General features: G+C 33.9%; 4 protein-coding genes across 4 annotated transcripts in view; all 4 read right to left on the bottom strand.

The window, feature by feature from the left end:
- Positions 1-288: 288 nt before the first annotated feature.
- On the bottom strand, positions 289-2,516 carry LOC149878674 (uncharacterized). Its single transcript, XM_090072048.1, has 2 exons — positions 2,089-2,516; positions 289-1,549 (listed from the first exon to the last, which is right to left on the bottom strand). The coding sequence occupies exons 1-2, from the start codon at positions 2,514-2,516 to the stop codon at positions 289-291; spliced, it is 1,689 nt and encodes a 562-aa protein (XP_089928174.1).
- A 428-nt stretch (positions 2,517-2,944) lies between these two features.
- Positions 2,945-3,430, bottom strand: LOC149878673 (uncharacterized). Its single transcript, XM_090072047.1, has one exon. It carries the CDS (start codon positions 3,428-3,430, stop codon positions 2,945-2,947), a length of 486 nt encoding a protein of 161 aa, XP_089928173.1.
- An 8,373-nt stretch (positions 3,431-11,803) lies between these two features.
- Positions 11,804-12,498, bottom strand: LOC149878672 (uncharacterized). Its single transcript, XM_090072043.1, has 2 exons — positions 12,203-12,498; positions 11,804-12,053 (listed from the first exon to the last, which is right to left on the bottom strand). The coding sequence occupies exons 1-2, from the start codon at positions 12,496-12,498 to the stop codon at positions 11,804-11,806; spliced, it is 546 nt and encodes a 181-aa protein (XP_089928169.1).
- Positions 12,499-15,998: 3,500 nt separating this feature from the next.
- Positions 15,999-24,104, bottom strand: part of LOC145193311 (uncharacterized) — a 49,908-nt gene continuing 41,802 nt past the window's right edge. Inside the window, exons 12-13 of the mRNA XM_090072042.1 lie at positions 22,876-23,001; positions 15,999-18,908 (exon numbers count right to left, since the gene is read on the bottom strand). Coding sequence (XP_089928168.1) covers positions 16,154-18,908; positions 22,876-23,001 — 2,881 coding nt within the window. The 3' untranslated portion in view covers positions 15,999-16,153. The remainder of the gene's footprint in view (positions 18,909-22,875; positions 23,002-24,104) is intronic.

The following is a 24,104-nucleotide window of genomic DNA, read 5'->3' as shown; positions in this document are numbered from 1 at the left end:
TTAAAATCAACCATCAAACTTGGTTTGAATTATTTCACATCGTCTTTAATGAGCACCATACTTCCGACACCTGGGAGTTTCACGTTGCCTCTCTTTTCCCTTGCTTGTTGTCGTTCTTCCATTGCGTGCACGTACTCCTTCATCCATCTTTTCCTTAAGTGATCCTTACAATTTTTCACAAACTTGACTCTCCGTAGTGCGCAATCGTCCCTTGTTATTAAATCGATATCTTCTTCAAGCAAAACTGCAGATCTCCCCCTCATTAATACATTTGGCGTCAATACTTAATTATCGAATTGGTTCACCTTGGTAACAAAGTGGACTTTTGTTCATAGCGCATTCCACATCCAACAATACCTCTTCCAATTCAAAGAAGCTTAGGATGCCCTTACCGATTGTTTTTGACAAACTTTTCTTCATTATTCCAATTAATCTTTCAAACAAACCTCCCCACCACGGCGCTCTTGATAAATTAAACCTCCATTTTATGGCTGTGGTTGCAAGATAGTTTGCGAGATTTTCATCCTTCTTAAGTGTTAGTAACCACTTCCCTGTTGCCACAATTGTCTTTGCGTTATCACTAATCACCATTTGTGGTGGTCCTTTTCTTGCAACAAACTCCTTTAAAATTCTCTGAAAATCTCCTGCCGATAGATCGTGACAAAGTCTAAGGTAGACATCTCTTGTACATGCGCATGTAAAGAGTGCAACATGACATTTTTCGACCAACTTTTCTGCCGCTTTATACTTTAGCGAACCCGCAAAATCAACACCTGTAACCGTAAACGGTTCGATATCTTCAGTTCTAAAGCGTGGTAACATTGCTCTCGTTGGCAGTAACAGCGGTTTTACTCTATATCTCTTACATAGATTGCATTCACGAATGACCTTTTTTACGGCAACTCTTAAATTCTGTATCCAAAATCTTTCTCTTATGCTACTCATGGTATCTCCTACTCCCCCGTGTAATGTTTTCGCGTGATGATGCTCAATAATTCTGAGAGTTAGTTGAAATCCTTTTGGTACAAATATTGGATTATAACCAGAGACTTTTCCGTGACATCTCCAAAGCTGTTTTTCATCCTGTTTAAGTTCCACATCGGACTTTATTGCAATAGCTTCTTGTAAAAACTTAAGATTCATCAACTCCGCTTCTATCATTTCTTCAGCTTTCAGTGGTTCTGTTATTTTTTCTTTATTCCGACAATTGTAAATAAACCTTTTTATGAAAGATGATATCCTTATGATCTTCCAATACTTGTGTTTACTCAACATTTCTTTAAATATATGATGTCCCTTTATTTCTTCTGTTGCCATGCCGACGTTCTCTTTCACACTAATAGTTTCACATGATGCATTCGGCGCTTCAATTATTTCTGGTTGGATCGGCCAATTTTCTTCGTGTTTCAACCATATAGGTCCATTGAGCCACAAGGTTGATATTTTGTCAGGACTCACTCCTCTTGTCCCAAGATCACTTGGGTTTTCTTTTGTTGGAACATAAAGCCATTTTACTTCTCCATTCAATAATACCTGTTGAACTCTGTTCCTGATAAACTGTAACTAACTGCCCCTTTCTTTTAACCAGTAAAGTACCGCAGTACTGTCAACCAAATGATATACTTCAGTAACATTATACTTGTTTAATATCTTCCTAACATGATTCATTAACTTACTCAAGGTATGCGCTGCTACCAGCTCCAGCCTAGGAATACTAAGATCCCTTGGTGCAATCCGTGCTTTTACTACAAGTAGGTTTCTCGTTTTTGAATATTGATGGCTCGCTGCAATGTAGACGCATGCACATACTGCTGATTTACTTGCGTCTGAAAATCCATGGAGCTCCATTTCAATGATTGTTTCAAACAAAACGCTCCGCGGAATTGAAATAGTTATTTTAATTCTAATTGCCTTCATCCAGGTTTTCCATTCCTCTGAAAGTTCATTTGGAATTTGTTGATCCCGTCCGAGTTTTAACAAACATAGCCGGCTGTATAGTATTTTTCTAGTAATTAATACAGGTGCTCTAAATCCCAATACGTCAAAGACACTGTTGATGGCGGATAGCATTTTCCTTTTTGTTATCACTTTTTTATTTCCGATAGTGATGCAGTAAAGAAAATTGATAGCTGATCCGTTTCTTTGCTCCAAGGAATCCCAAGTATTTTTGTTGATTTAGCCTCAGCGTCGCTTTCCAATTTGGTTACGTTGCTATGCCATTTGTGTAGCTGGAAACCAGCTTCCATTAAGATTTGCGTTGATTCATTTTTAAACCTGATAAGCTCTTCTTCCTTTTCTCCACCTGCTTGTATATCATCGACATAAGTATCTTCTTCCAAAGCAAGCACCATTTTTGGATAAATGTCCTTGTTCTTTGATATATGCTTTTTATTCGTGGCGCCAAGAATGTAAGGGCTTGAACTTGAACCAAAAATCACCCTTGTAAATTGTAACTCCGTTAATTCCATTTTCTTTAAGTCCTTATACCAAATTAGGCGTTGTACGTCTCTATCCATTTCGTGTATTCGAATTTGTAGAACACCTTCTTTACATCAGCTAAAACGCAGAGTTTATTCATCCGATTTCGTATGAGTATGTCAAATATTAACGGTTGCAGCGATGTTCCCACTTCTAGACAGTCATTTAATGAAGGTGATTGAGCGTCTTTCCTAGCTGAACAATCTTAAACAATTTTCATTTTCGTTGACTCAGCATTTTCTTTGATTACCGCTTGATGAGGAACGTAGTGAGTAATTTCTCCCGTTGTTGTAGTACTTTTTTACGATGTAAAGAATTTTATTTATAACTAAGCGTGCTAGAGCGGTCTTTATTTCTTGTAAGAGAGAGGAAAGTAACAATATGCTCGTTTTTATATAACAACTAATAAAGAAGCGTAAGAGGCTTGAATGACTGCGCGATTGCGCGCAACATTGCCCGCCCAACATTAATTTTTAACTAAAAGTTCAATGTCATCTTCATCACAAAATTTCATTTGAATAACCTTTTTGTCCAGTGCTTTATATGAGGCTTCCAATAAATATAGCTTGTTTATAGGTCGTTCGATGACAATTGGTTTTCCATTATTAACGTACCTAACTTCTGCTGCTCGAATTTGCTTGTCATGTGATTTGATTAATTTCTGTACTATTCCAGTTTTCCAAAAACCGCGTTTAATATTTGGGTCATGAATTAATACAAAGTCATTTAATGCAATTTGATTTGTGTCATTTCTTTTTCTATGCTTATGATGTTCTCTTAGCTCTGTGATGTACTCTTCTCGCCAACGCTTCCAATAATGATTTAGTACACTCTCAAAATATTTACTACGTGTATTTAAATTGTACTCTATTAGGTCTTCCTTAATTGCTTTAAAGTTCATTGTTCTACCATATAAGATGTGGTTCGGTGTTAATGGGGTGTCTCCAGGCATTTCGTATGTAAATGTAATTGGGCGATTATTAACCCATATGTGGCTAGCGTCAGTTTAAAGTGACAGTCACATTATCCGATTTAATTTGCAAAATAACAAACATTCTTTGCATTTTTCGTAATAATTACGTCATGTGTGAATGTATGATGCTGATAATAAAGTAAACTGCATTAACTTTTTTTAATTTTTGCTCAGTTGGCACACTTTAGTAGCGTTGATTAATATTTTTCGAACATGAGTGTTTCGTCAAGAAAAAGGTGTGCATATATGTTTTGTTTTTAGTTGAAATATAGATTAAATATATTGTTAAATATCGTTTTAACATTTGAATATTCGGTATAGTCAACAAAGCTAGTCTTCTTAAATTTTTATGCGATTTCTGTGCGTCAGTTTAAACTGACACTAGCCGCAGGAGGATACAGGTTTTCAAACAGTTTATTCACCTCGGAATAGAAGGCATTTTCATCAGTTTGTAGACACTGTATGACTCCTTGTAAATATATGATCCTTATCTAATACAAAATAATTAAACTACAGCAGTCTGGTATTTATGTAAGCTACTGTGACCAACCTTATTTCCCTTCTGAGTTCTTATATTTGAAGGTTGAGAGTTGTTTATTGTTAATTTTTATTATTATTTTACTGCTATTTTATAATGACGTAATTTGTGGGAATGCTTTGACGTCATTTCAACATCAGAGCAAATAAATAAGTAATAACTAATTTTATATATTTTGCAGGTACCGGCTTCATGAGGTGCTACAATTGCTAGAAGATACAGACGATGAATGTCTTCAGAGCGCTGAAATATCAATTGTTCCTCCAATAACCTCTGGTGCAGACACTGACGAAGATTCTGGTGATGAGAATGAGGTGTGTGGAGATCCAAACAGTCTCAATCGTAATCAACTTCTGGCGGAAGCGACGATGAAACTACGAAGACCCAATGGAACTGATGTTATTGAAATGGAAGAGTCGGACGGTGCAGAAGACACTGCAGAGGAGGACAATACAGAAAATAATACACAGGACACTGCAGATGATATAGTGGAACAGGGTCCGCAGCACAAGAGAACAAAGAAACAAGTTCCGTATAAACCGTCATGGGTCAATAGCGACTTCAAGGAGGCCGTCAGAAAGGAAAAGTTTCCAAGGACCATACCCCCACCTAAAGTAGAAAACCATCTGTCACCAGTGTCATTATTTGAGTTGTTCATGACACCAGAATTAATGCTTAGAATATGCAACGAAAGCAAAGAATACGCTGCTCAAAAAGGCCATGACAATTTTGATCTGGACATTACATCACTCAAGCTTTTCCTATCAATTCTTCTAATAAGCGGCTATGCTCCTCTGCCTCGTCGCCCTATGTATTGGGAAACTGCGGGGGATGTACACAATTCCATGGTGTCGGCCGCTATGTCACGCAATAAATTCAATTCCAAAATGAGTAATATACATTTTGCCAATAACAACGAACTTGATATGACTGACAGGTTTGCAAAAGTCCGCCCTCTTATCCAGTCCATCAATGCTGCTAGCCTGGCAAACTTTCAGCCTGAACAAATCATCAGCATCGACGAAAGTATGATCCCTTATTACGGAAAACACGGTGCAAAGCAATACATCCATGGCAAACCCATCAAGTTCGGATATAAGATGTGGGTGGCAGCAACTCGTTTGGGATATGTAATCAATTTCTACCCATATCAAGGTGCCGGCACGACAGATAAAGATCTGGGCCTCGGTGGATCGGTGGTGGTCAATCTCACAAAAGATTTACCAAAACGTGACGGTAATTTCTTTCACGTTGTGTTTGACAACCTCTTTACCAGCCCACGACTGTTGCGCTTAATAACGGATAGAGGAATGGCCGCCACGGGCACTCTCCGTTCTAACCGAACTGAAGGTGCGCCATTGAAAAACATCAAAGCAATGGACAAGCTGCCTCGTGGCTCGCATGACGTTGCCCTGGATCAAAAGGCTAATGTATGCTTGGTACGCTGGCGTGACAGTAAGGTTGTGACAGTCGCATCAACTTACGCTGGTGTCGCACCACTTCGCAAAGCTAAGAGATATTCATCAGCACAGAAGAAGCGCATAGACGTTGATCAGCCTTCAGTAATGCAACAATACAATTATGGGATGGGCAGTATGGACCGCCTAGACCAAAATCTAGCTTGCTATATAATTCAGCACCGATCAAAGAAATGGTATTGGCCAATATTTAGATTTTGTGTTGATTTGGCCGTTCAGAACGCCTTCCAGCTGTACCGTATGCAGGAGAAAATACCTGGCGCCCTGGAGCATGATCTGCTGTCATTTCGACGTCAGATTGCACAAACCTATGTGCAGACACTATCAATGAAGAAGATTTCAGTGCCGTATCCGCCACCTCGTGTAGCAGTCGATCGACGAGTACTTACTGAAGTACGCACAGATGCTACAGATCACTGGATTGCTCAGGGTACACAGCGTCGATGTGTGGCACTCGGCTGCAAAGGCACATGAGTCTTCTACTGTGAGAAGTGCAATGTGGGACTGCATCTTGGTTGCTTTAAGGCATTCCACTGCAAATAACTGATGCCTGTTTTTGTCAATGAAATATAGTCTTTGCAACTTAACATTAATGTGATATTACAGTTATTATGTGCTATTTAAAAGTTCATGATATTTTTTGCATCCATTTTGTTGTTTCTGAACACTTTTGCGTCAAACGGGCAGTTTTCACTCGCTAGGTGGCCCTGTGAAACAATTAATAACAGTTATAAAACGTCAATGTGAGTTATGCTGAATCAGTTAACATTGCCATGTGATTCCTGGTTTCAGAGTTTGACTATTCTTCTTGTCATAGCCAAATATGACACGTGAGAAAACCTGTGCCCTCCTGCAGCTAGCGTCAGTTTAAACTGACACCTATATTTTCACCTATATTCACTTAAGTATATAAAAAATTATGAAACAGTTGATGAATATTGTTCATTTGGACCTAAATCACACCAAATAAAGACAAAAAACACATTTTAAAAATCATGGGTTTATATGGGTTAATAACGGCTTCAACTTCGACTAATATGGTCAGAAGTTCTTCGTATGTAAAGCGGGCATTTGCTATTACTTTGCAGAGGCAACGTTTGGTTGAAGCAACAAGTCTTTCGAAGAATCCTCCCCACCAGGGCGCAGCGGTAGCGTTGAAAGGCCATGATATACAGAGATGAAATGAAATCTTGAGTAATTTTAGATATGAATTGTGAGCCGTTATCGGAAATGATTTTAGTAGGCGCGCGTCGTTTCGCTATAAACCGTTGTAAACTTCGTACGCAAGGTTTAGCTGAAAAATCTGGAACGAGATCTAAAAACAAAGAGCGTGTAGAACAGCAAGTATATAAAAAAATCCAAACTTTATATAAACTATTGCCCTCAAAAATATCCTTAACGTATAATGGGCCTGCGTAGTCAACATATTTCCAGTATGAAATGTTAAAAGTATTTCGAATTTTTTGTACACGTTTTTGAATAAAGGGATGATAACTTTTTTTACTGTTATTAATCCAATGCAAAACAATAGTAGAATCAGTCTAGCAGACAACTTCTTTAAAATTAAAAATAGGAGAAAGTTCTTTCAAAGTAATAGACATAGTTTCTGCTAGTAACAACGCAGCCCTTAATTCTAGACGAGGAATAGTACTTTTCTTAACTTGAGCAATTCTAGATTTTGCTGTAATTAGTGAACAGTGGTATTGTTTATTCATAAAAGAATATAATAAAAAGAGATAAAAGCCGTCAGCATTAAGACTGGCATCACTAAACCCATGTAATGAAATGTCCAGAACTGTACTATTAGAATGATTAATGTACCACCTTGGAATAACGATGTTTTGCAGAGACTGGAATTACCGAAAAACGGTTCCTTCGGTAAATTTCGGTTCCTAATTTGATAAGGAACCGATAACTTCGGTTCTTTTCGATTCCTTATTTTAGGCAAGATTCGAAATTTCGGTAAATTTCGATTCCTTATTTTAAGAAAGAATCGAAATTACGGTAAATTTCGATTCCGATTCTGATAAAGAACCGATAACTTCGGTTCTTTTCGATTCCTAGCGGGAATTTTGGAATTGCTAAGAACCGCTAAGAACCGAAATTGGAATTTTGGTTCCAATTTCGGTTCTTAGCGGGAAATATCGCAAAAAATCAAAAATGCTACAAAGAATCGAAATTGTTACTAAGAATTGAAAAACTTGAATTTTTTTAATTTTTATTTTCAAAAATACAGTTGAAATACAGTTGAAAAATACAGTTATTCTAAATCACTATCAGTGAGATCAGTGACACTGTCCTTGCTGCCCTTGCGACTACTACTAGCACTGCTATAAGCTACGCTAGTAGAACTATCACTAGGTTCAGTATTAAATAAATCTTTAGATGCATCATATATAGGGTTTTTTTTCATTGGTGATTTTTTCATTGGTGATTCAAGTACAAGTTTCCTTTTTTTAGCTCTTTGTAGTACACTTTGAGACTGATTCATTTCAGAGACTGGAATTACCGAAAAACGGTTCCTTCGGTAAATTTCGGTTCCTAATTTGATAAGGAACCGATAACTTCGGTTCTTTTCGATTCCTTATTTTAGGCAAAATTCGAAATTTCGGTAAATTTCGATTCCGATTCTGATAAAGAACCGAAACCTTCGATTCCTTTCGATTCCCCGAAAAATACCGAAGAACCGAAGAACCGAAAAACCGTTTTTCGGGAACTTCAGACCTTAATGTTTTGAGAGAAACGGAAATCATCAACAATCGTTTGCCACACTATTAACAAATTACTCTTAAGCTTAGTGTCCCATCCTATTTTGTTCAAATATAGTTCCTGAAAAAAGATTTTGCACCGTACTATTACCGGATTTATCATACCGAGTGTATCAAAAATGCTAGCTATGAATCGTAATATTTCCCGTTTCGTTGGTGTGATCTTCGTGTCGGCTAACTTTGATAAATCAAATGTTATAATGTCACTTTCTTTGTTTCAATTTAAACCTTATACGTTGGTAGTGCTGAGAGGCTGAAAGCTTTGTTCATTCATTAAATTCTCTAATTCTTTACAGTTCGATTCAAATTTTCGTAGATTGAAACCTGTCGCTGAAGTTATTAAATGTAATGCTGTAAAAAGTACATGACCTGGAAGTCAAACATATACCATAAATATGGATTTGCCCAAACTGTTCAATAATAGCAGGTACTATAGTTATCAGCTTTCATACTTCAACTTTTGGATTCATATAAAAGACACGGCTTATGGCATCATGTGCGTTTTAGATGGGGAAAAAACCAAACTACGTCTCGTTTTATGAAAGCTATTTATTTTGGTCATTAACTTTCTAAAAACGGAATCTAACAGTGTGGATTATTTCTTTGCAGAGCAATTTAAAAAAACACGATGCTTTTTTCCTCAAAATTCGGTTTGTTGAAAATGGCACTTTGCTACGATTGAGTATAAGTTTTCTATATCAGAACGTAGCTGTCCAGGTTCAGATAGAGACTTTGCCACCACTTTGATATTTTTCACTTGTAAAACGTGCGAAACTATGTAAGTTATGCAAAGAAGACGATGCAAAGCCATGCTATTTGCAGCTCTTAACTTGACAGGTCGTTGAAGGTCATTGATATGGGTAAGAAAAATTTTTTGATTTGCCTCGGGACATTTTTGGATACATCTAAGTTGGGAATAAGCCCGGTTGCCTGGTTAATAGACAGTCCGGAATCATCTATTTTAAGAAAAACTTTAGTAGCCAATTACCATTTCGAGCAAGTCGAGCTTCAAACGAGGAGTACAAGTTGAAAAAATTACGAATGCAGATATTGAACCCCTAACGGGTGTGGTACCAATTACAGAGACAAAGAAGAAGGGCCTTTAAGCCATGATACATTACTTGGACAAAGAATATAGATTGTATTTTGAAAAAAATTTAGATGCCTATACTCTGGGACAATTCAAAACTTTAGTGCCGTGCAAAAGTTTTTTCAACAGCTTTAGAAAGCTGTAAATGATTTTTTAAACTTGATTGTTATTATGACAAAGTATACAAACAATACAAATAGTAATACTATACAAAATATTTTTAACATCAACTTCTTATCACAAAAAAGACGAATGTGATTGCTAAACAACAGCAGTAATCCAGTTTGTGTCTGAATAAATGTGTAAAGCTTTAGTCGATGGAGCAACATTTGCTTTTAAATACATTTAGACAGACCTCAAATTAATGACACTTTTTGTGGGTAAAACTGATTTACCTCCATCCTAATGTTTTATTACCTCATTCAAAGTTTCTAAAATAGTCATATTACAACTAATGATATCAAATTAACTATTGTAAAATAGCGAAAGATAAAAAGGACAATTTTTGAATTACACGATGAAAAGTTCCTCTATAGGACCCTTGAATCTATTCAATTTACACAATTTTTCGAATTATATGAGTTTGAAATGAAGGAGTTTTCTTGTCAGTGTTTACTAATAATTCCTGACCGGACCGTAGTAGTTTTTCGAACTAAATGATCTTTCGAATTATACGAGTTCGAATAACGTGAGTTTAACTGTAAAATGGTAAATATCTGACTGAAACTAAAAACATCTTTCGTATTTTTAAAGAAAAAACTTTTTTGCCAAACTGTTTTATGTTAAAACTATTGTAAAGTTGTTAATCTAATACAACGGGTTACCGCGTTAATTTTGCATAAAACGAGTTAACCCCATTTTACTTAGAATACAACGGGTTTTAGGAAATATTTAGCGTACAACGTGTTATCGCATTTACACTAAAATTGTGAAAAGCTCTTGTCATTAGTTCTTACGAAAGTTCTTAGTTTTGACAGATCTGATGCAACTGTTTTTATATTTGCGATTAGAAAACTATATTAAATCTCAGTGGGTGTTTGAACGTCCAACGACGTCCATATTGGACTTAGGACGTCTATTTAGGACGTCAAATGGACGCCAAGTAGACGTCCAAATGAAACACCTTTCGTCCGTCCATATTAGACGTCTACGGACGTTCTTTTGAGACACTTTTAGGACGAATTACGACGTCTGGCGGACGTCCAAATTAAACTTATGATCGTTGTATTTGGGCATTAATGACACTAAAATCTAGGTATAACTACTTTTTTTGCAGTTATTTATAAAAACATATTTAAATATTTAAATACAGACTAGATAATACAAATGCTATAACAAAAAAAAAAAAAGAACTTTTATATTATTCAATTTCTTGTTTTTGCAATTTAGGCATTGCTTAATTTAGCAAGTCGCCAACGAGTGTCTCGATATTGCCTACGTCAAAACCATCTTTTTTTGAAACGAATGAGAAGCAGTTTTTATAAGCTATCTGTAATGTAAGACTGATAAAAAATATAAAAGTGAATACGAAAGTACTCACGCTTATTTGTCATTTCTTTAAAAGAAACTCCATCATCACCTATATTTGAATATTTCCTTTTTAATTTACCAGTTTAAAAATCATCTAAAGTTGAAAATTCAATGCCAACATTTTTTTTAACCAAATCAAGCTGAAAACTAAGTAACACACTTGTGCTGCTTTCAATTTTTCTAATTCTAAAAAACAATATAGTTGAAATAAATACTAAGAAACCAAATAGTTTATCTGGAGTAACTTTAAATAAATCTTCTTCATCACCTGTATTTGAATATTTATCACTCAGCTTATGAGAAAATCAAGTGATCATAAGTTCATTAGAATGAAAAATGAAGTCTACAGTATCGGACAAAACATGGTGGACAAACTCAAATTTAGAACAAAAGTTGATCAAAAACTAAAAAAAACTAGTAAAACAATTGAACATATTATTTTTTATTTAGTTTATTATGTTGTTAACAAAACTTAAAACTTTTGAATCATACTAAAAATCGCTAAAAAAGTTTTAAAACATGTTTTCCCTAACAAACTACATTTTTCTTTGGACAAAACAAGGTGGACATTCAAAAAATCGACTGAAAATTCAAAAAAATACAAAAATTAACTTATTATTTTTCAAAAACCTTCAAAAGTTAACTTAATATTTGGTAGGACCTCCTTTACTTTTAATTACTGCATTCATTCTTTGAGGCAAAGACGCAATTAATGAGTCAACAATTCTCATATCAACCTCTCGCCAGGCCTTCTCGATTTGTTCAAATAATTCCTCACTGGTCTTCACATTTGCACGCTCAATCTTATTGTCAATTTTTTCCCACATTTTTCTATGGGATTCAAGTCAGGGCTTTGTGCAGGCCACTCCATTTTGGTGATATTCTTGTCCTTGAACCATTGTTTTACAATTTTTGAGGTATGTTTGGGATCATTGTCCTGTTGAAAAATCACTTTAGGGGCATCTCCCATTCAGCATGTGGTAACATAACATCTTCAATTATATCTTTGTAAACAAAGCGGTCCATAATTCCATTAATTTTGTGTATAGGACCAGTTCCTAGTGCTGAGAAACATCTCATAGCAGACGTTCCATGCTTAACACTCTTCTTGGTATATTTAGTATTGAATCTGGTGTTCTTTGGTCTCCAGACTCGCTTCTTGCCGTCGCTTCCAAAAAGGTTATATTTTGATTCATCACTAAAAAGTATGTTTTTCCACTGGTCTACAGTCCAATTTTGGTGTGCTTTGGCAAACGCAAGTCTTAGCTTTCTATTTTTAAAGGAAGTTAGCGGTTTCTTGGCAGGCATTCGAGAAAAGAATTTTGCTTCGTTAGCTCTTTGTCGCACAGTGCGATTACAGAGATTTGTAGTTCAAGATTTTCGGTTAATTTTGTGGATGACAAAAATGGATCTTTTTTAAGCTCTTTAACAATTATTCGATCTAGTCTTTGTGATGTTTTTCTTGGACGTCCGCCCCGATGGTTTGTTTTATAGCAGTCACGAGATCCAAATGATTTGACAGTTTTGCTTACAGTCGATTTAGCTATATTATATTTTCTACAAATTTGAGCTTGACGTTTTCCGCATTTAAAATCTTTAACAATATTTTCACGTAAAGCACTTCCTAATTTGTCGTAAGCCATTTTAAGTTGCAATTTACCCCATATATCACGAGTTAAATCTATTATTAGTTTAATTGAAAAAATAATTGGCCAGACGTTCCAAAACCTATTTTATTATTTTAGAGTAATGTTATGATAAAAGTGAAAACAAAAGAATGCGGTAAATTGAATAAAGACAATGAAATCTTATAAAAAAAAGCTTCGTTTTGATTTGTCCACCTTGTTTTGTCCAAGGAAAAATGTAGTTTGTTGAGAAAAATGTGTTATAAATTTTTTTTGTGATTCTTAGTATGATTCAAACGTTTTAAATTTTGTTAAGAACATAATGAACTATTTAAAAATTAATATGTACAATTGTTTTACTAGTTTTTTTTAGAATTTGATCAACTTTTGTTCTAAATTTGAGTTTGTCCACCATGTTTTGTCCGATACTGTACTTGATTAAAATAACTGAGTTTTAGAGTTTTTTAACTAACATTTATTTCAGCTTACTTTCACTAAAAATTTATATTTTATAGTTTATACCTTTGGCATTTTTCACTTGAATCGCTTTGCAATCTTTTAGTATATGTCATACGTTCCATTCTTTAGTTTTACGGGAAGACAGAATAAATGTAGCAGCTAGCACCAGTTATATACATTAACTTCACAAAAATTCCGCAAGAAAAAGTCAAGCAAGTTTTAAAAGCCGACAGTCGCTTTAAACTGACAATAATTCTTTTTGTTTGGATTTGTTTTTATCATTGCTTCATTTCTGGCTGGCAAAACAAATCTGTAAGGAAAAAAATTGGCTTGCCTGCTGAAGCGCGAGTTAGATATCGAGTTTATATATTATTGGCCAGCTCGCTCTTAAATTCAATAACAAAAAAAAGCAATTGGGGTTAAAAAAAAAAAATTTATTTTGACGTCAATTAGACGACAAAATTTGAAATCAAGACGAAACTCGACTAATTTAGACCTGAATTATCTCGCCACTCTTACTATGAATTATTGGCAGTTTAAAATTCAAAAAATGTTATTATTATATGTGAACACTTTTTAATTTTGCATGGCAAATAAAACAAAGAGATAGAGAGTTTAATGCCGTAAATAAAAATCGAAAGGAATGTTTTGCATCTTCTTATTGAAATGTTAAGACAAAAAACACTCCGTGAGTTTTACAAAATCATTTACGAAACGCACAATAAAGCATTAAAGTCACAGCAGTTTTCTGATTAACAGAGATTAAAAAACGCTTTTTTGACATTAACAGATTAAAAAACGCTTAATTTGTGCCATTCCGTCAAAAAAACTCGTGAGTGAAATGTGTTAACAAGGGATTGGTTTCTTTTAACGCTGTTTATCTTATAAGCTCTAACTTTCTCTTACAAGATCTCACTTTCTTTTGTATGCTCTCTGCAGTTTCACTGCATGACGTCGACAGTTTTTATTTGTTTGTTTGATATAAATTGACAAATGGAAGTAAAGAAATCTCCCAATTTAATTCAAACCAAGTTAATTTGAATTTTCATCTCACACTGAACTACAACTATTCTTTTAGCTCATTAACTCTTCACCTGTTTATCTGGCGATGTATACTGCAGGAATTGCCACCTTGCAAACAGCCTATCTGACTGGGGGGCTATTTTTTAAACAGCAGAATGGCGGAAAACTAATAAGTTTGGTTTAGTAACTTTATATTAAACCCAACAAACATGTCGATTTTACTAAATTACAAACTGAAATTAAAACAAAAGCTTTATTAACTTGTAACTTTTTCTTAGATGACATCATAGTAATCAAAGAAAAACAACAATCTTAAAAACAAAGTCATGATTTTAGACCGTCTGAGAAAAGTTGTTTTTTTTTCGTGTCATTTTCTTAAACGCGTGTGAAACAGCCGATAACACATAAAAGTATACAGGTAAATATAAACATTTATATTTAATAAAAATAAAGTTATATTTTTATTTTATATGTTTACATTTACCAATTATAAAGTTTATGTTCTGATTGAGCTTGAGGTTCCAAAATATTTCATACTTTTTGAGAATACTGGTCAGAAAAATCTTTTCTTGCCTCACCAACCAAACTCTTATGGAAAAATTTTGGACAAGTCACAAGATTTTCTGTAAAAGTATCTTTCTTCGATACGAATGTGAAGAAACTGGGAACAAAAATCTTCATACCTTTTCTTTTTTGAGAATGACTTTAGGCTTCCTAAAATTTCAGCTTTCATTTAAAAACACTCAAACAGATTATCTAAGTTCTTAAGTTCGAATATAAGTGTTCGAAACCTCTTCAACTTTGCGAGGTAGAAATAGTAGGTTATCCTAATTTACGCCTAAATAGGTCTACAGTCTTTTAAGGGGCATTAGTCATTCGTCTATATTTTAAAAAGGCTGAAGGTCGACCTGGTGTAAATTAATTCTGATATTTTTATTTTTTCACTTTTCATTACCCCAAGCATAGGTTGCATCTTGAACTTTTAACAAATCAGGAGATAATAACTTATTTGAGCTGAAGATATAAAAACTTATAGATAAACATGCGATAGTAAAATATTTTCTTTTTAAAACGAATTACAGTTAAAAATTGTCTTTAAACTGCGTTAAAATTAGGTTTACTGGCCTTGTAATCAGTCTGATCCACAATGTGCTTTACGTAACCTTGCATATTTCAGCCTTTCTCAACTTCCAAAAGTTTTCCAAGGTATTTTCTAAAAATTAACAATGGACAAGCTGGATGAAAGAATAAAATTTAGCAAGACCTTATTGTGAGATTAAAAACAATTAATTATTTAAAGTGATCGATTGTTGGTGAAAAAGAGATTAATTATTATTTAATATTTTTTCGCTTCTTGCTTTCGCAATGAAAATATCTGCTTAATACAATGATCTCATTCCCATAAATCGTGTTTTGAAGAGTGCTTGGTATTTATTTTTCATTGTACAACGACAAACATGGTTGGTCTGTATTAATCCAGCACCGTGTAATTTATACACAATAATGTAATTATCATATAATGATAAAAACATTTGGATTTTGCAACTTTTCCTTATACATTCTTGGCTTTTTCATATTATTACATTTACTGAAAAATGGGAATTTCACAAAAGCCCTGCTTCTGCTCAAATTTAAAAAAATACTTCAGTGGATTAAATAACATTGAAGGTGATTGGTTGAGCTGCTGTTTGCCAATATAGGACAAAGATTTGTAAATCCTGGTTTCCACGTATTAGATTGAGAAACTAAGTGTGATTTTCCAGGTGTGTAGTTAATTGATTGAAACCGTTTATTCGGATTTCTTGCCTAAATCACATATATAAGTAAGCCAACATGCATGAAATATAGCGCTGTTACTGACATGAACAAGGAATGAATTCATTCAAAAATCTAAACATTATTAAACCTACTAAAACTGCAACTTTGATGGTTGCTCTTTTAATGTCTTGCAAAACTAAGAAAAAAACAAACAAAAAAAAAATTATTTAAACATTTCAAATTTGCAATTTGAAGTACATGAAAAGATTAAAATAGACATCGCTAAGTCATTTTTTAAATAATAAGTGATCTAAAACGCTTCCTAATTTATAAAAAGTCTTAAAATTTTTTAAATCATTTCTGTGAAAACACTTTATGACATTGATTATATGCGGAATGAGGCTACCGATTAAAGTGCATTCAAAAAAACCTTTTAATAAAGCATATCCAGAGTGCTAAACCATAAAGGATGTTCACGATTTGTTTCCTTTGTTATTTCATCTGCATCAAGTCGAGATTCAATTGAAACAACATTTCTTAGATCAGATTTTGATATTTCATTACTGTTGTATTCATTTAAACTAAATGAAGAAACATCATTGCCAACGTTTGGTTCGTTCATTTCTGAGTTGTTTTGAAATGGAAGAGTGGAACATTGAGAATCGTTTGAAAATATGCTTGTAAAACTTACTTTCCGAAACTCTGCGCGAGAGTTTTTTTTTGGGTTCAACCAAATGATCTTTATTTTGTTGATAAACAAAATGCTCATCAAAAGAAAGTTTGTTGCATTTATTAACATGCAAACAGCAAACTTCAAGTCGGACCAAGCTAAATTACTTTGGATGAGCCCAACCATTACACTCAAGGCTATGTTTGACAAAAACAAAGAGTACGCAATATAGCTTGTTTCGTTATATTTCCAAGGCAGGTTTCTTCCTTTGAATGTCTGAAAGCCGCATATAACTGACAAAATGAACGAGTAACATAAGTAAACTAATGAGAAACTGGCTGAGTTGCAATGTTTGTGCACAGTCCACAATTTCTCATCTCTTACATCTGTAGTCTGTACTTTGTACCTGCTATAATGCACAACAAAAACTATTGCTGCATAAACACTGGGAAAGAATATCAGCAATATCACTACTTTGGATCTGATATACAGCATTTCTTTATTTGACAGCTTGCAATTACTACCAAGGTTGAAAATTGTGACGAGACGAGTAACTCTAACTAATAAAATGGTAACTATAGTAATGTGTAAAAAGCTGCCGAAATATATCCTTACAAAACACTTCAAATCCGTCTCATCACCAAATGCTAGAAGTGGTAACATGAACCAAATAAGATGCATCGCCAATTGAGCTAAGGACAACTCGTAGTTTGAAGAGCGGACAATCGGGGTCATTTTTTTAATAATAAATGTAGCTATGAAAAGCACTGCAGTTAAACCACCAACACCTGAAGCCAATAAGACTAACACTTGGCACTTCAAATATTCGCTGCTACCTAATTTCCAGTATGTGCGATTGAGCGTTATGCAATCACTCTGATCTATATTTGAATAATTATCAGCTTCAACAGCACACGCAGAACAATTGTTCGGGTGTAAGATGTCCGTTACTGAATTCTTTGGGCACTGCTCACATTCCCAGCAGCTTGAATTGTCTGTCCAATAGACTCTTTTTTGTCCTGGAGGGCAGGGTTTTGAACAACTCGAAATTATTTCGTAAAGTTTCACAGTTTCATTATTTTTAATTTCAAGTCTACTATTAGAAAGATTCGAGGAAGTCCACGACGCAGCCAATACAAAGTCAGATTTGTTAAGAGAATACAGTTCGAACGAGGCTGATGCCGCAAAATGATACTTGGAATGGAAGCTGAAGGTCTTTGTGTTATTTAGAAAAGAGAAACTAACTTCATTTATTTTCTCATTAAACCTGGTCCTGTTTTCAATGATTTGGTAAGTATTTGGTGAAAATATACTAGAATAACTATTTTGGTATTCGAAAAACGCTTTAACTAAAACTTCCACTGCGTTTTGAACAAACAGAGCGCCGCTAAGATCGAATGTTTTTGAAATATTTCCAACGTTAAAGTTTGGCGTGCTTTCGTTTAGTCCGTGTTTTTCAAATACTACTCTAAGCCACTGGCTTGAGTTTGTATAAGTGAGACTGTAAAAGTGTTGTTTGAAGTCCTCGTCTATTCCCTCGGTCTGAACAACTAAAAAAATTCTATTGTTTACCATAATTTCATTATTCAGAAACCAGGAGTTTCTGCCGACTGCTTTGCTCAGTATCCAAGTTCTATTGATTAACTTTTTTTTTTCTTCCGCCTTCTTTAAAAGATTCTGCGCCGGTGGAAACTGTGACCAAACCACAATTACTTTTGCTTTGCTTGTATTTAAACGCTCAACAATGTCAGAGTATTTTTCCTCGTCATAAACCACCGGGATTATAATATCTAAATCAATACTGTTGCTAGAGTTTTTTGTGAATTCTTCTTTGAACCGATCTGCTCCTTCTCTTCCGTACGAGTTATCCATAGCTATTACAGAAATGTAAGTCCATTGGTATTTATTTAACAGGTCTGCGATAAACTGCGCTTGAGATGCATCAGAAGGAACCGTACGAAAGAAGTTTGGATACAAGTCTGTATCATTTAATTCCAAACTTGTTGCAGCGTAACTTATGATTGGAATTTTTCCAAAATATGATACCAGTTCGTGAGCGTAAATGGAATTCGATGATTCTGTCGGGCCTACAAAGCCTAAAAACTTGTCATAAGTATTGGAACAATTACACTTGCTGTAGTTATTACTGGAAAGCAAGGCTTTTGTTACAGCATACGTTGTCATATCGAAGTTAGAAGCGTCATAAGAATCGTATATCACGTAGCCAAATATAATTCTGTTATGTAATCTATTTACCTTATCAACTGTGTACTTTAAGGCTTCCATCCATCCGATGGTTCTGTTATCAATTTTACTAGCCTCAGTACAGTTCATCGAAAATATGCCAGCTATTAAAAACTCGCCTGCAATATTGCTACGGACTTCTTTATCCATACATTTAATACATAGGGTTTCACTTAGACATAATAATATAACTGCAGCTGTAAATTGAGTTGCATTTTGCATAATGAAGAACTTTTTGTTTAACATTTTTCGGCAACTTCGATGTTTTGAATAAATATGTTATATAGTAGAAAAAAAAGGTTTGTTTTTGAAAACGTTGTAAAAGAAATGCCTTTCGTTACAATAAGCTCAATCCTTTTTAAATATGTTTGGATCGAAACCTTTTTTTTACTTCTACAAAAGGTTTACAATAAAAATACTTTAGAATGAGAAGGTTTTTTGAAATTCAATCAACTTTAATACTTTATGTGTATTTTTAATAACATAATCTATGTGCAGCTTAAGACGAAAAACTTCTAGAGGTAATTTTTTCACAATAAACTTAAAATAAAGATCAATTTAAACAAGGACTCAAATCCAAATATGAACAAGGAATGAATTCATAGGACAATCTAAACATTATCAACTCCACTAAAACTGCACCTTTCATGGTTAGTCTTTAAATGTCCTGCCAAACTAAGAAATCATGTAGAAAAAAAAAAAAAATTTCTTTAAACATTTCTAATTGGTAATAGAAAACTGTAGTTGTTCATTAAATTTATGTCAATTACTTTCTAAGTTTTATTGTAATTATGGTAACGTATGCAAACAATCCAAATACTATTAGCATACAAAATACTTTTAACATCAATTTTTATCACCAAAAAGACCAATGTGAATGCTAAATAACAGCAATAATCCGATTTGTCTGAATAATTTTTAAAAGTGTTAGTCAATGATGCAACCGATTTTTTTAATTACTTCTAGACAGATCTCAACTTAATCACACATTTTCTGGGAAAAACTGAATTTTCTTCCTTTAAACGTTGTATTACCTCATTCAAATCATTTTTAAAGTCGAATAACTACAAATAAAACCAAAATAAAAGAAACACCAGTTTCGATTGCTTTTTGACAAGATTTTGTTGCTCTCTTTGATGGTTTAAAAAAAAGCATTTTTATCAAAACGCATGATAACTAATAATCTTTAATCTGATTTAGTTTAAGTTCCAAACTTTATTGTAGAAAAAAATGGACCAATCGAAAGTGAAAAACTCTCCAGAAGTTAACTTAAACCATTTTGTTATGTATTCACTTGATAACTTTGGCAATATTCCAAATAAGAGTTGCATATACCATTACAAAAGTGTTTACTGATAAACACATAATTATGCTTGGATCGCTTGATTTGTGAATGACAAAAATCAATCGAAAAAAGAGCTCAAGAAAAAAAAAATTGTATTCTCCACAACAGTCTAGTTCAAACAAATATTTATTGCTTCTGCAATTAAATCCAGACCATGCTGTAGTTATTACTGGAAAGCAGGGCTTTTGTAACAGTATCCGTTGTCAAAGTGAGAAGCGTCATGAGAATCGTGTATCACGCAGCCAAACATATTTTCAACGACAGAGCAATCTTCAATGAAAAATTCTCAAGAACTAACTGGGTTTTGTGTCATGACGCTTTTGTTCAGAAAACATGTTTTGACAGTTTTCTTAAATATCAATAGCATATAAAAATAGTGGAGCAGCTAAAAATAGCAACAGGCCAAGGTAGCTCTGCACTCCAAATGGCTTTAGTAGGTTTGTCAACTGTTTTAACTGAGTAGTTATTTGAAATTCCAGATCTGTCGTTACTGATTTGATTGTTTCGCATTTCAGACGAGATTTTAGCTACTGACTTAGCTGCAAATGCAAACTCAGAAAAACTGTTTTTGGTCGGGTAAACTTATCACCAAACTCTGTCAATGCCAGTCAATTTAATTTCTCTTTCTTCATCAATGGTGTTGAATATTGTTTCATTTTTAGTGAATATATTCACATTTGTTTGCAAAACATTTTATTTCTTTTCTGTTGCATCGTTTTTGTATAAGTTTCTTCTGGATATTTTAAGGTTGGAGATTTTTGCCTTTTTTAAGATAGTATTTATGTTTGTCTATGTTAGTGTGTTTGGGTGCTTATGATTGAGTTGTTGGATTGTCCTATATGTTGTGTTGAAGTGTGTGGTTTGTGAATGGTTCATGTTCCTTGACTTCTAACAGAAACCTCCAATTTTCATTGAGTTTCATGAAAAGTTTGACAAAAATTCGTCTGTTTTTTGTTTCATATTGTTCATAAATTCTTTATAGAGTTGACCAAACTTAATATAAACAAAAAATCTTCTTCCGCAGCCATTCTGTTGCCAGGCGCGCATTAAATTTGTCAATAGCATATGCTTTTTTTAGGCTGCACTCAGTTTATAATTTTTGTAATTGGTCAAGTGCGGCTTTGTACCGAATTTTTCCTTCGAGTAACCCTAATTAACCGCCGAAGGGTCTTTCTGCGAACTGGGATTCCGTAAAAGCTAGCCCTTTAGCAATTGCATTACCAATTAAATTTGCAACTGATGCAGCTATCTTAAAAGAATACTAAAAATTTGTGACGAATTAAATTTTTGGGTATTAAAGAAACAGGTAACCTGTCCATGTTTACCATGAGCTGCCGTATGAACTCTCCAACAGTGAACTTCACGAAAAGCTTTCCAAGATTCTGCATGCAAAGTTTTAATTGTAGAACTGAAATTATCAAAGCTGCGATTTGGAATGAGATGTTAGAATTCTAGTCCGGATGGTTCAATGTTTACATATTCGTATCCACCATATAGTAACATTCGACTAAGAAACACTTCTAAAAGCTGCCTTTGAACTCAAATTATACAATATCCATCATGAAAGAGCATCACGTACTTTACTAGCATTAACTCCAGCAGAACCAACGTAAATGTCCTCGTAAGTGATCCGTCTCAATACCATCATCAAAATTTTGTTTTTATTTGGGATAGTTTCTTTCTCTCCAGTTGCTTAAAGATGACTGTGAATAAGGGATTTCTTTCAGGCCATACAAAACCATAAACAGCCATAAAGAAGAACAGAATTTTTCTGGATTTGGTCAATATTTGCATTTGGTTTAAAAGCTTTATGGAGCTTTAGGTATTTGAGATGTAATGCTAAATTAAAAAATTATTTCTTCTTACAATACATCAACGAACATTTGACATTCCTCCGACAAAACATTTATTTAACTGAATCATTTCCAAAAACCTGATTTATTTGATTTTATTTTCAAACGTTTTTATATTCAATTTGTAAGCAAACATTCAATTACAAAACATTTATGGTTTTAACCTTTGAACTTAGTTTTAACTTTTGGATTTTCTAAACAAGTAAGGCTTTTGGTTTTATACCACAAAGAATGCACTTAGGAGAATATAAGCATTGCATACATGTTTTGGAAAAAAACAAAAAATATACTTGGGAATGCTTTTTTTTATCTTAAGTTTACAAACTCAGCAAAAGAATTTTTAGAAGCTGAATCGAGATTTTTTCTACTCATTGGTTTTGGTTGTTCTGCAGAAACTGTGGAGATATTTATTGGGTATCTTAGAAACACTTATGAGCTCACTTTCTCATTGAAATTTTTTGGTTTTAAAATCTGACTGCGAATAAACTATTTACAGTATTAACTTTATATATATATATATATATATATATATATATATATATATATATATATATATATATATATATATATCTATATAAATTTCATATTGTAAATAGTTTTTGCATCAAAATAGTTAAATAGTGACTATTTTAAAATGCTTTTATATCAAAAAATTTTTGTTAGAATTTCCATATGTAGATTTTTCATTACATTTTTAAATTCGCCACCGGTGGCGAATTCACAATTCACAAATCATGGTGGCCACCATGATTTTTGATGAAACTCTGGTGGGAAAACAAATAAAGCTACTATTAAATATCAACCACAGAATAAAATTTTAAAACAAATCCACGGAAGTATTTTTAAGTACAGAAGCCAACAACATCTCCCCAAATGATAATAATATTGCTAGTTCGACAGCAGTTATTGCTATCGCCAATAGTTACAACATTTTATTTTTCACCCCGCTCTTCATCAGTTTAGAATTTCAAGGCAGGGAAACATGCTTTGGTGGAACCCATGACTTGTTCACATAAGAAGCAATGTTTGTACTCACCATTCACCTGTCTGCTGTGGTATATGATGTAGGATCTTTGCCGTCATCACCTTCTAATTCGCCAATAATGGCCTCAGTGAACGCCGACTGATATCCAGGAAAAATTTTTATTCCTGTTGCCAAAGACGCAATTCTTAAAGATTTTAGAATGTTACAAGGTATATCAGCTGCTGTTTGATATATTTAACTTATCTTGGAAATCTTAGAAGGCTGTTGCTATTAGATTTACTGCCATCGCTTTCCTCGCTGCTGATGCTAAAATCCTGCACTTTAAAAGTAGCAGAAGCTGTAGCAATTGCTAATTCTTTGAGTCTTAGTCATCTTTCTTCTTGCTTTTGCATTCATGCACTCTTTCTTCTTCTGGCCTAAATTATCCATTGCATTCTCTATGAGCTTACGGGGAAAAACGATTTTGGAACAACTCCACAGTGAGATTTTTTCCTTCTTTTCAAAATCAATCTCCGTAGTTCCTTAAATGGGTGGAGCTAAACGACGTCTTGTGGCTGACAAAGGTGAGTCAAAGGAGGAAGAACTAGACATAGAAGAAAATGATAAAGGAGGAAGAAATAGAAGCTTCCTATCAATACTTTTGACTAATGTAGTGGTAACGTTTTAAAATATCTCAAAGCAGCTTTATAAAAGGAGTCTTTAGAAAAAGTCATGTTAAATTAGCCGCATTTGGTTCTGTTGTACAATGTTGTACAGTACTCCTTGGGTCCCACGCTCCGTCCAATCACTGATCTATCCTTCTGTTTTGTATAGGGTAAAAGAATTCCACAACCAGTGCCACTTATTATCACGCCTAAGTTTGACTTGTATATTTCCATTAAACGCTCAGCATATTTAACATTTTTACGTACCACAACTCTGTTTTTCTCTTCAATGAGAAGAATAAATTGATTAATTAGTTTCAGAGATTTTAAAAGAGATGTTTGTAACAGATTGAAACTTACCAGGATCATCGGAAATGTTGGTTTCATCATAACTCACGTTTTCAGCAGCCTGAAAACACTCCATTGAGTCCTCCATGCACTCAAAGAAGATATCAACTATTCAACTAAACTTTTCCACGAGCTCTTTTAACATTATTGATCATCCGCATTGACAAATTAGTTTAAAATGTAGTGATGTGGCGAAAATGTAAAAAATGTAGCGAAGAGAAATGGATTCATGTTTACTGTTGGAGTTACGGATAAGATAGGAAATCTAACTTCAAATAAGTAAAATCAGGACTAT

Source organism: Hydra viridissima, unplaced genomic scaffold, assembly GCF_058129835.1.
Source record: "Hydra viridissima isolate aposymbiotic clone 2 unplaced genomic scaffold, HvirCarnegie_v1 scaffold_14, whole genome shotgun sequence".
In the NCBI taxonomy this organism is placed as follows: Eukaryota; Metazoa; Cnidaria; class Hydrozoa; order Anthoathecata; family Hydridae; genus Hydra; species Hydra viridissima.
The sequence above is the reverse complement of the archived record's forward strand: the minus strand, read 5'-3'. Positions and strand labels throughout refer to the sequence as shown.

Coding starts and splice junctions, on each gene's coding strand:
- LOC149878674 (XM_090072048.1), bottom strand. CDS start 2,516: ATGGATAGAGACGTACAACGCCTAATTTGGTATAAGGACTTAAAGAAA. Junction 1,550..2,088: donor TCACTATCGGAAATAAAAAA/GTGATAACAAAA, acceptor ACAGTTTATCAG/GAACAGAGTTCAACAGGTAT.
- LOC149878673 (XM_090072047.1), bottom strand. CDS start 3,430: ATGCCTGGAGACACCCCATTAACACCGAACCACATCTTATATGGTAGA.
- LOC149878672 (XM_090072043.1), bottom strand. CDS start 12,498: ATGGCTTACGACAAATTAGGAAGTGCTTTACGTGAAAATATTGTTAAA. Junction 12,054..12,202: donor CAAATCTCTGTAATCGCACT/GTGCGACAAAGA, acceptor CATACTTTTTAG/TGATGAATCAAAATATAACC.